Raw genomic sequence first — 13,195 nt, forward strand, 5'->3', positions numbered from 1 at the left:
TGAGATCTAGCTGGTTGAGTTTCCCAGCTGAACTCAGATTTGGTACAGTGGAAGCCCTGTGCAGTTCATTTATGCCTGGTAAATTGCTTGTTGGATTCTGTGCGAGTTTGGATAGAATTTGCAAGCCCATCCACTTGTATGGTTGTCTGGCAGAAAGGTACCAATACAGTAAGTTTGTTTTTAATTATTTATGTTAGATTTAATAATTTATTCAGAAGTGATATTCAGAAGCACTGAAGAAACTTACAGCTTTGCTCGAAGACAAAGGTAGTAATGTGACTTTGTCACTGTCAAATGTTTCTAGTGGAGTTTCAAGGATGAGTTTCTCTGTCCTGCCCATAAATCTCAGTTATATTGATCGAGGCCCATACAGCAGGCAGGGCCTCATCCAGAGAGATTGACTTTGTACATTCAGATTAGGTACATTAGCGGCCAGAGGAATGGAGCTGTGAATGTTGTCAGTGGGCCTCAGTCAACAAAACCTGGGTCAGAGAGTGTATCTGGAGCCAGGGATCAAACTCGGTCTTCCAACTCCATTTTGTACTGTGTGTAGCTTCTGCTTCCTAGGGCTTAGGGCTGGAAGGTTGGAAGTTCTTAATAATGCCAATAGTGCAAGTTCAATTTTATTGTCAGATCTATTAATCCATACCTGACATCCTTTGTGGGGTTGGCCATGGATGCTGAGTCCCAGCTGTCTACATGATCCACAAACGAGGGCAGTATGATATGGAGGGTAAGCTGTTGCCCATGTAAGAGGCTCCCCCTCTCCAAGCGGCTGATGAATTCAAAGGAATGGCAGAGACCAATACAGTTTGGCACCACTGGCGTCGCAGGAGTTGCCAGTCAGCATTGATTTCAACATAGGACTGCCTTAGGGACTCAGGGTTTACCTCTGAAGCCTTCCCCATTAAGTGGGTATAGCTGCAAGGCAGCAGAGGTTTAGATCAGAGTTTTTCTTCTTCATAGGAGAAGGAAAACTCTAAACAATATACAAATAGAGCTTTACAATATAGAATAGTCTATTCCCAACACTGAAATTCTCATTAGAGAGTCATGGATAAAGATTATATATAATTTTCCAGATTTTATTGACCTCTTCAGGCCAGCTGCTAACCATTTGGTGATTTATTTCTATTTCATTCTGATAAATGCATAGCTATCCTGACAGAAACATAGAAAACTTACAGAACAATACAGGCGCTTTGGCCCACAAAGCTGTGCCGAACATGTCTTTACCTTAGAAGTTAAATTCTCATTGAATATTCTAATTAACTTTTTTTTCATCTCTCCTGTTTTCATCTGTAGGTCCTATGCGAGGTGGTGGGAGAGGTCGCGGTATCCGAGGCAGAGGAGGCCGAGGAAGGTCCCGTGGACGGGGTGTAAGAGGAGGCAGAGGAGGAGTTCATGGTCAGAGCCATGGGCCAGGGGCAGGGCATGGACCTCCAGAACATGGACTTCCAGAACATGGATCTGGGTCTGCACATGGGCCATCAGGACAAGGAGCAGGACCAGGACATGGGCCCCCCAGCCATGGACATGGACAAGCAGGCCATGGACCTCCGTGTCATGGGCCCCCTCCTAGCCATGGACCTTCAGGACATGGGCCCCCTCCAGGTCATAGTTCTGGGCCAGGGCAAGGGCCTCCAGGACATGGTCAGGGGTCAGGACATGGACCTGGCCCAAGTCACGGGCCTGGACCAGGGTATGGCCCTCCTTGTCATGGACCTGGGCCAATGCACGGACCACCAGGACATGGACCGCCAGAACACATGATGGACCCTCCAGACGATTGTGAACATGACCTTTATGATGAAGATATGCCGGTAACTTTTTAAAACACTTTTTCAGTTTATTAAAATATTATAGACCAGTTAGCCTGACGTCGGTGGTGGGAAAGATGCTGGAGTCAGCTATAAAAGATGAAATTACGACACATCTGGATAGTAGTAACAGGATTGGTCCAAGTCAGCATGGATTTACGAAGGGGAAATCGTGCTTGACTAATCTTCTGGAATTTTTTGAGGATGTAACTATGAAAATGGACAAGGGAGAGCCAGTGGATGTAGTGTATCTGGACTTTCAGAAAGCCTTTGATAAAGTCCCACATAGGAGATTAGTGGGCAAAATTAGGGCACATGGTATTGGGGGCAGAGGACTGACATGGATTGAAAATTGGCTGGCTGACAGAAAACAAAGAGTAGCGATTAACGGGTCCCTTTCGGAATGGCAGGCGGTGACCAGTGGGGTACCGCAGGGTTCAGTGGTGGGACGGCAGCTGTTTACAATATATATTAATGATTTAGATGAGGGAATTAAAAGTAACATTAGCAAATTTGCCGATGACACAAAGCTGGGTGGCAGTGTGAAATGTGAGGAGGATGTTATGAGAATGCAGGGTGACTTGGACAGGCTGGGTGAGTGGGCAGATGCAGTTTAATGTGGATAAATGTGAGGTTATCCAGTTTGGTGGTAAGAACGGGAAGGCAGATTATTATCTAAATGGAGTCAAGTTAGGAAAAGGGGAAGCACAACGAGATCTAGGTGTTCTTGTACATCAGTCACTGAAAGCAGGCATGCAAGTACAGCAGGCAGTGAAGAAAGCTAATGGTATGCTGGCCTTCATAACAAGGGGAATTGAGTATAAGAGCAAAGAGGTCCTTCTGCAGCTGTACAGGGCCCTGGTGAGACCACACCTGGAGTACTGTGTGCAGTTTTGGTCTCCAAGTTTGAGGAAGGACATTCTTGCTATTGAGGGAGTGCAGCATAGGTTCACAAGGTTAATTCCCGGGATGGCAGGACTGTCATATGTCGAAAGATTGGAGCGACTGGGCTTGTATACTCTGGAATTTAGAAGGCTGAGAGGGGATCTTATTGAAACATATAAGATTATTAGGGGATTGGACATGCTGCAGGCAGAAAGCATGTTCCTGCTTATGGGTGAGCCCAGAACCAGAGGTCACAGTTTAAGAATTAGGGGAAGGCCATTTAGGACGGAGTTGAGGAAAAATTTTTTCACCCAGAGAGTGGTAGATATATGGAATGCTCTGCCCCAGAAGGCTGTGAAGGCCAAGTCTCTGGATGCTTTCAAAAAAGAGATGGATAGAGCTGTTAAAGATAGTGGAATCAAAGGTTATGGGGATAAGGCAGGAACTGGATACTGATAGTGGAGGATCAGCCATGATCACAGTGAATGGCGGTGCTGGCTCGAAGGGCCGAATGGCCTACTCCTGCACCTATTATCTATTGTCTATTAATGTTTGAGATGTCTTTTGTAAGAGAAGGGAATATGTAGTAGAATCTAGAGGGTAGATGGTAATTTTGTGATGAGGATAGAACTGGATGTTTGTAAGATTGGTGTGAAAATGCAGTCATTGGTTGGTGTGGACTCGTTGACAATGACTGTGAGTAGCTATCCTCAAAGAGCTAAATGCTATTAAAGAGTTGTATGAGTAAGTATAGTTAAAATCTACCAAAGTATATTATTTAAAGAAAAACCCTTGAAGAAAGATTGCACATAAAGTATACTGGGTATACTTTTAAGGTAGGTTTGCCATTTGCTGCTTGGTTCATTTCTGAATCTGTACTTCCAAAAGTGTTTTTATTAAATAAAGTGTAATCAACCTCAGTCTGAATGTGGAAAAGACCAAGGAAATGATTATGGATGTTGGAAGATTCAGATGAACCATTCCTCCTCTGTGCAAACCTGGCTCCTCCGTAGAGAGAGTTAAGTGCACCAAGTTCCTGGGAGTTCACATCATGAATGACCTCACGTGGTTCCTCAATATCACCTCTCCTGAATGAGAGCACAGCAGCGCCTCCACCTCCTGAGGAGACTGAGGCAAGCAATGCTCCCCCGCCTCCCCCCATCTTAACAGAATTTTACAGAGCACCATTGAAAGCGTCCTGACAAGCTGTATCTCAGTCTAGTATGGGAGCAGAAGAGCATTGCACCAAAAGTCCCTACAAAGACTGTGAGAATGGATGAGAGGATCAAAAGGATCTGCCTGCCATCCATTGGAGACATTTATCAGGAGCACTGCATTTGCAAGGCCCTTAGTTTTATCAGGGATCCCACCAATCCATCAAGTACCTCTGTGACTTTCTACCATCAGACAGGAGACTCTTATGTATAAAGACAATAATGATCAGGATGGGAAACAGCTTCCCTCAGGCCATTAGGCTTCTGAACTCCCTGCCACATCACATTCAAAGTGTCTGTAGGTAATTTGTGCTCTACCCTACGATATTTAATTCATGCATTTTACTTTGTTTATCTGGGTGTAATTATTCTGTAGATTTAATTCTTACTGTCCTGAATTATTGCCTGTTATATGTGTATTATGTGTACTACTGTGCTTTATATCCTGGTCTGAAGAAATGTTGTCTCATTTGGCAGTATACATATATATAGTTAAATGACAATAAATTTGACGTGACTTGAGTTGAACTTCCAGTAATCCAGCAACACCACCTGCCAACTCTGCCACCACCTCTCTACTATCTCATCGTCCTTGCACTTGGTTGTCTCAAATCCTCATTCAGGATGCACTATGTTGTCCCGGCTGGATCACTCGAGGAGGCACCTCTTTGTCTGGAATATATCTAATAGCAGCTACTAAATCATTCCAGGTTGAGTAATCAAGTCATATCAGTGGTAGAGAAATCATTGGAGAAGATTATTTGAGTTACCGTATGCATGGATTTATCGGGTTAGTCAAGATGGCTGTGTGTGATAGAGGTCATGTCTTACAAATTTGAGTTTTTTTTGAGGAGCTGATGAAGGTCGTTGATGAGGATAGGACAATGAGTGTTGTCTACATCAGGGGTCCCCAAGCTTCTTTGAACTGCGGACCAGTTTAATATTGACAATATTCTTGTGGACCGGCCGACTGGGGGGGTGGGGTGGGGTGGGGGGGGCATGGAGGGTAGGGTTGCCAATGGACAGGAGTAGCATTCACATACGTTGTTTCCTCTGAGAAAGACTATAATGACCATGAAGCCTTGTGCAGGCACCAGTGCGCATTCGTGTACGTGACGATTTTTTTCTACAAATCATTTTCGGTGATTCTGTTCGGGGGGGGGGGGTGTTGTTAATGACGACCGGAATATCGGTGATAAGTGGCTAATACACTCAATTTTGTTTCCAAAAGGGTTTATCAAACGAATTTAATATTAAACACACAGCGCATATTTTCCTCGCATGAATATAGCGATAAGTCAATTATCGGGGAGGACAGGGGAGCTTGAAGTAAGTGTTGAACACACTCCAGTAGAAGTGGTAGAGGCAGGTTCGATATTATCATTTAAAGAAAAATTGGATAGGTATATGGACAGGAAAGGAACGGAGTGTTATGGGCTGAGTGCAGGTCGGTGGGACTAGGTGAGAGTCGCGTTCAGCATGGACTAGAAGGGCAGAGATGGCCTGTTTCCGCGCTGTGATTGTTATATGGTTATATAAGTCACTTATAAGTCAATAGCATCATAACATTTTAAGCAACGTTTGGATATTAAACACACAACACATAATTTCCCCGTATGAACATATAAAATCATTGCAACACACCAATATTGCTGAATCAGTGGGAGCCCTGGGCTTGTTTCCCTGCAACAAGACGGTCGTATGGAGGGATGATGGGAGACAGCGATACTCGAATGGGGTTCCTTATGTCCAGTCTATTCAGCAATTTAGTTTTCGTTGCATTCATTGCAGAGATATGTTGGAAGTGGAAGCAATGTTTTCAGTGCTTTCGTGGCTATGTCAGGATATTTAGCCTTGACTTTGATCTGGAATGCTGGCAAAGATGTTATGTCAAACATACTTTTCAGCCTACCGTCATTTGCAAGCTCGAGGAGTTGATCTCCTGACATGGATGACGCACGGGTAATGACCTCGCGTGCGTTCAAGCTCAACAGTGGGCGTGCCAGGGAATGAGGAAAGGTGCAGCTGACTCATATCGCCAAATCATATCGTTTCGTCATGGCCTGGTAGGACATGCCTTGTGGCCCGGTGGTTGGGGACCGCTGGTCTACATGGACCTTAGTAAAATATTTAACGAGGTCCCTCATGCCAGGCTACTGCATAAGATTAAGGCAGATTTGTATTATTTGTATTATTATTATTATTTGTATTTACTATTGATTTGTAATTCAGGGAGCGGGAAGTGCAGAATCAAATATCGCTGTGATGATTGTACGTTCTAGTATCAATTGTTTGGCGACAATAAAGTTTAAATTATAGAGTGAATACTTACTGTGGAGGATGTGGAGACTTGGTAGATCGGATCCAGTGTTGACTTGACCACACAGATGGTGTTATTCTGACTGAGGGTCGGTAATCAGTGGTGGTCTGCTGGGATCAGCGCTGACAAACTTTTGTTTGTGATTTATATAAATAATTTGGATGAAAATGTAGATGAGCAAACAACACAACATTTGGCAGAGCTGTGTGTAGTGAGAAAGGTTTGTCAAAGGATCCAGTAGCATATAGATCAGTTGAAAATACAGACAGAGAAACTGCAGAGAGAATTTAATGTGGACAAGTATGAAGTGTTGCATATTGAAAAGTGAAATATAAGATGAAACTGCAATAAATAGCCGGACCCCTTGGAATATTGGTGTACAGAGGGACCTCGGGGTGCAAGTACGTAGGTTTGTGAAAGTGGCAGTACAAGAAGTTAGAGTGTTAATGAAGGTGTACCACATATTTGCCTTCATCAGTCAGGGCACTGAGTATAAAATTTGGCAGGTCATGTTACAGCTGTATAAGACTTTGGATAGGTCACATTTGGAGTATTATGTGCCGTTATGGTTGCTGGATGTGGAGGGTATGCAGAAGAGATTACCAGGATATTGCCTGAATTTCAGAGTATTAGTTATAAGAAGAGGATGGACAAACTTGGATTGTTTTCTCTGGCTTGCTAATCTTCTAAGTATATAAAATGATAAGAAGTGGAGATAGGGTAGCTAGTTAGAATCTTTCTCCTGCATAGAAATATGAAATACTATAGGACAAAGATTTAAGGTGAAAGAGAGAAAGTTTAATGAAGATTAGTGAGTTTTATTTTTCCACAGAGAGCAGTAGGTGCTGGGGAATGTGCTGTCAGGCGAGGTGTCAGAAACAGAGATGACAGCAACACATAAAGAGGCATTTAGACAGCTACATGAATAGGGGTCTAGATGATGTGCAGGCAAATGGGATTAGTTTAAATTGTAATCTTAATTGACACACAGATGCCAGTGATATTAAACCTGACTCTAGAGACATCATGGTTCCTGTGTTCCATATTGTACAAAACAATGAACAAGAAAGTAAGTATTGTGCAACTTGATTCATGCCTTTTGAATGTTCTAATGTATTATGTACAGTGAATTCCAGTTAATTGGAACACATCAGCACCAGTACGTTTTGGTCCAATTAAGTGGCTGCCCCAATTAGCCGAAGTTTCATGGAAATACTTAGAAAGTCACAAAATAGACAAACTGAGTAACAAATTATGTATTTTAAATTAAAAAAAACAAATTAGAGCACTATCTCTAATTTATACTATAAAACTGTGTAATTTCCTAATAGTTATTTTTGGAGGAATTTATCCAGTGTACACTGCCATGTTCTTTTGATTTGACTGTAAATAAACATAATCAGCACAGAATGTAGTGCAGATAATGAATTGCCTTCATACAATCCTTTCAACGATAGCATTCCCCAAATCTTAACTTTCATTGTAACACTCAAGATGATTTGTCATTACCTTTCAGATCTTCGTAGTTTCTAACTTGTTGAAAGAGTGAAATCATTTCACTTCACTCCCAGCTGTTTCTGGCATCTCCAAGCCTAAATGGCTTGAAACCGCAGTGTGCAAAACAATTCTGAATTGTCTTACTGGTTTTTTCTTTTTTTTTTAAAGAAAAGAAGGAAAAAAAGAGAACCCCAATTAACTAAAAGAAAAAAATCACTAACTACAAGAGAAAGAAAAAGAAAAAAGAGGAAAAAAACCATTAGGAACCAACTCCCAGAACAATACGTTTCACAATCATCTATATATATATATATGTGTGTGTGTGTGTGTGTGTGTGTATGTATATATATGTGTATATATGTGTGTGTGTGTGTGTGTGTATGTATATATATGTGTATATATGTGTGTGTGTGTGTATGTATATATATGTGTATATATGTGTGTGTGTGTATGTATATATGTGTGTGTGTGTGTGTATGTATATATATGTATATGTGTGTGTGTGTATATATATATATGTGTATATGTATGTGTGTGTGTATGCATATGTGTGTGTATATGTATGTGTGTGTGTATGTATATATGTGTGTATGTATATATATGTGTGTGTGTGTGTGTGTGTGTGTATATATATGTGTGTGTGTGTGTGTGTGTGTGTGTATATATACATATATATAAGAAAAATCATCAACTGCCAATTCACATTTATATAAAATAAGATTGGAAGGAAACCATATAATATGAGATGATACTAAGATAGGTGGAGTTGTGGATAATGAAGTAGGTTTTCAAAGCTTGCAGAGAGATTTAGGCCAGTTAGAAGAGTGGGCTGAAAGATGGCAGATGGAGTTTAATGCTGATAAATGTGAGGTGCTACATTTTGGTAGGACTAATTAAAATAGGACATACATGGTAAATGGTAGGGCATTGAAGAAGGCAGTTAGACAGACGGATCTAGGAATAATGGTGCATAGTTCCCTGAAGGTGGAATCTCATGTGGATAGGGTGGTGAAGAAAGCTTTTGGTATGCTGGCCTTTATAAATCAGAGCATTGAATATAGGAGTTGGGATGTAATGTTGAAATTGTACAAGGCATTGGTGAGGCCAAATTTGGAGTATTGTGTACAGTTTTGGTCACCAAATTATAGGAAAAATGTCAACAAAATAGAGAGAGTACAGAGAAGATTTACTAGAATGTTACCTGGGTTTCATCACCTAAGTTACAGAGAAAGGTTGAACAAGTTGGGTCTTTATTCTTTGGAACGTAGAAGGTTGGTGGGGACTTGATAGAGGTATTTAAAATTATGAGGGGGATAGATAGAGTTGACGTGGATAGGATTTTTCCATTGAGAGTGGGCGAGATTCAAACAAGAGGACATGAGTTGAGAGTTAAAGGGCAAAAGTTTAGGAGTAACATGAGGGGGAACTTCTTTACTCAGAGAGTGGTAGCTGTGTGGAACGAGCTTCCAGCAGAAGTGGTTGAGGCAGGTTCGGTGTTGTCGTTTAAAATTAAATTGGACAGCTATATAGGACAGGAAAGGAATGACGGGTTATGGGCTGAGTGCAGGTCCGTGGGACTAGATGAGATTAAGAGTTCGGCACGGACTAGAAGGGCCAAGATGGCCTGTTTCCGTGCTGTAATTGTTATATGGTTATATAAATTAATGCAAATTAAATGATAATATTTGGCAAAAGAGCCCCATCTTCTCTCAAAATTGAATCGAGGATCAAAAGTTCTACTTCTAATTTTTTCCAAGCTGAGACATAATATTACTTGAGAAAACCATTGAATTAGTGTAGGGACAGAGGTATCTTTCCATTTCAATAAAATAGCCCTTCTTGCCAACAATGTGACAAATGCCATTACATGTTGGTCTGAAGATGAAATACTCTGAATATGATGCGGAACTATTCCAAATAGAACAGTCAATGTATTAGGTTGTAAATTAATTTTCAGAGCTTTAGAAGATTTTAATGAAGAATATGACCAGAACATATGTGACAAAATGGCTACTTCAGTTTTACACCTATCACAATAGTTGTCTATGTCAGGAAATATTTTGGATAGTCTCTCCTTTGTTAAGTAATAACGGTGAATAATTTTAAATTGAATTAAACAGTGATTGGCACATATCGAAGAAGAATTGATCATTTTCAAAACTCGCAACCAATCTTCATTAACAAAGGTCATATTAAGTTCTCTCCCAATCTTGTTTAATCTTTAGTGAGAGGTTATCTTTTTGTAGTAAAAGTAAATTAGAAATTCTACCAATGGAACCTCTCACTAAAGGATTCATATTCAAAATAGTATCCAACAAATCAGATTCTTGCATATATGGAAACATAGATAAGTATTTTTGTAAAAAAATGTCAAACCTGAAAATATTGCAGGAAGTGTGTCTGAGAGAGAGAATATTTGCTAATTAACTTCAAAAGTCATCAATTGACCATCACAAAATAAATCTGCAAAAGAACAGATCCCCTTATTTCTCCATAAGAGAAAAATGGGATCGGTTATTGATGGTTTAAGTAGAAAATTTCAATATAGAGCTGGACAATTTAAATTGTTTAAAATTAAAAGAGTTGCAAAACTGAAACCAAATCTGTAAGGACTGTTTAATAACAGGGTAGAGATTTAAATTTAGAATTTTAGCAAGTTGTAAAGGTAATGGAGCTCCTAATAATAAGGTTAAATGAAACTGTTTGATAGCTTTTAATTCCAAATCAATCCAAGCTGGTTTTTTGCCAGTATAGCCAAAAACATAATTGTCGAATATTAACAGCTCAATAATACAATCTTAAATTAGGTAGTGCAAGTCCACTATCTTTTTTAGATTTTTGTAAATGATACTTATTAATTCTTGATTTTTTATTATTCCAAATAAAGGACAACATAATAGAATCAATTTGATCAAAAAAATTTTTAGTTGAAGAGATAGGTGTATTTTGAAAAATATATAAAAATCTCAGTAAAATAATAATTTTCACGGCCTGAATACGACCTATTAAAGTGTAAGTGGATTCCATCTAGATGGAACTTACTGATTATTTCTCATCAACTATCAGTGACTGGTTTTTGAACATGAACACATGCCACTGATGCTATTTAAAAACTTCACTCTAAGCATAAGTAGTGTCTAACAGCTACGCAAATGCTTATCACTGAGGTTAGGTAGAAACTGTTCGGCGTGTCTCCTGCCCCAATTAAGCAGCGTAATGTCCCAAATAAACAAAGGAAATCCCGGTTATTTTCTTGATTTAAGAGTTGGCCCAAATAAATGGCTTCTCTAAGTGGACCGATGACCCAATTGGCTGGAATCTACTGTCTTTTCCTTTGCATTATCCATGGAAACATTTCATTCCCTCCCATCAATACCCCTAATCGATTGAGTAGACTGTTGTTTTACTCTGCGTGTCATTTTACAGTAGCCAGTTTGCGCTAGAAGACCGTTGGTAATGAGATTGTCATCTGTTTTAATTTTGCTCATTAAATATTAGGACATCATGGAAAGCTTCCCTGCTTTTCTTCAAAATTGTCCTATAGAATTTCAGAAAAATGTGGCCAAGACAATTAAAATTTCCTCAGAAATATGGACACTTTTAACAGTGCAGAACTTCCACACTATTACACCGAAGGGACAGCGTGGATTTTTATTTTCAGGCCTGCAGAATAGAATTTGGATTCATTGTTACCATCTGAGCTGAGGCTGACATATGTAACACAGTGGTGGATTTATATCTATGCATTCTTGCCAAACATTTCCTATAGACTGAGCATGAGATATTAACTCGTCTAAAGAACTTGTTTCTCCTCTCCAAACGTTCTGTAATTAGAGTCATAGAAAACTACAGCACAGTCTCTTCGAGATTACTATTTTGCAGCACAGTTGAGAGCTGTGATATGCTGATGCAACCCATCATATGGCGCTCAATGGAAAACATTGAGGAGAGGATACTTTCCATCCCCATACAGGCAGTTTTGGCTGATAGCAACCTACAAAGTTACTAAATACTATTGATAACCCATGGGTGAAATGGACTCCTAAAATATGGAAAGCTATTATAAAAGAATATAAACTAGAGAGAGACATTGCAATTCTTAAATGCTGTGCATATGACTCGGATTTTATGCCAAACAAACTGGATGCTTGATTTAAGGACTGGACAGCTAAAGGAATAACAGCTATATGCAGTATAATGAAAGAAGGAACACTGTTCAGTTTTGAAATGCTCAAAGAGAAACACTTATTAGAGAAACAAGATTTTTATCGATACTTATAGTGTGACAGTATGTTAATAGGATGGTTAAAAATGTAACCAAGGCAAGTACATATTTGATAGAGCTATTTAGAAAAGCATATAATTCAGACAATGGTAGTAGAATAATTTCAAGTGTGTATAAGGGTTTGTCAAATCTTAAAACACATTCGACTTCATACATTAAAACAAAATGGGAGAAGGAAGGAGGGATAATGATATCTGAGGAAGAATGGACAATAATATGGAGGTATCAATGGAAGTGTACCAGTTCACAGAAATGGAGGGTGTTCGGGTGGAAAAACTTGATAAGATATTTTATTACACCCTTTCAGAAATCCCATTATGATAGTAACCTCCCTGTTTGCTGCAGAAATTGTGGAAATCAAAATGCAAACCATTATCATATTTTCTGGGAAAGCCTCATTATCAAAGACTATTGGAGTGGAATACATAATGCCCTACAAGACATCTTTAAATGTGAAATACCCTTAGAAAGTAAGACCATATATTATGGGTATATACCTCAAGAATGGTTGAAAAGAGATAAATATTTAATGAATATATTGCTGGTGGCTGGTAAAAAGACCCTTACCAGGAAATGGTTATCACAGGAGAGCCCAACTTTAAATGTATGGATGGAAATTACAATGGACATTTACAAAATGGAGAAGATAACAGCATTTGTTAATTATAAGTTGGAACAATTTGATTCATACTGGGAAAAGTGGTTTAACTACATTACATAGGCCTGATTTTATTCTCACAAGTCAATGAATATGTTGTAAAAAAAAATCACTCCCTACTTTGTACATAGTTTTCTTCTTTTGATTGTTCTTTCTTTCTTCTCCTTTCTATAAGTGTATACCTCAGATAAATATTATGTGGAGATTTGTGATAAATATGATTATATGATATATATGTACGGTATCTGAAACACATCTTATGGAAATGTTTGATAATGAACTTCAATAAAAAATAAATTACAAAATAAAGAAAACTACAGCACAGAAACAGGCCCTTTGCCTATCTAGTCTATGCTGAACCACTTACACTGCCTAGTGCTTTTGACCTGCACCTAAACCATAGTCCTCCATACTGCTACCATCCATTTACTTATTCAAACTTCTCTTAAACATTGAATTCAGAATCACATCCAGCATTTGTGCTGGGTGCTCATTCCACACTCTCACCACCCTCTG

The 13,195-nt window shown here is 39.4% G+C and overlaps 1 protein-coding gene across 4 annotated transcripts in view; it reads left to right on the forward strand.

Moving 5' to 3' along the window:
* zc3h4 (zinc finger CCCH-type containing 4) overlaps positions 1 to 13,195 on the forward strand; it is a 49,359-nt gene that overhangs the window by 15,961 nt on the left and 20,203 nt on the right. For all 4 annotated transcript variants that reach the window (XM_063059883.1, XM_063059885.1, XM_063059886.1 and 1 more), the window contains exon 5: positions 1,306 to 1,823. In XM_063059883.1, the coding sequence (XP_062915953.1) occupies positions 1,306 to 1,823 (518 nt within the window). The remainder of the gene's footprint in view (positions 1 to 1,305; positions 1,824 to 13,195) is intronic.

Source organism: Mobula hypostoma, chromosome 10, assembly GCF_963921235.1.
Source record: "Mobula hypostoma chromosome 10, sMobHyp1.1, whole genome shotgun sequence".
NCBI lineage: Eukaryota > Metazoa > Chordata > Chondrichthyes > Myliobatiformes > Myliobatidae > Mobula > Mobula hypostoma.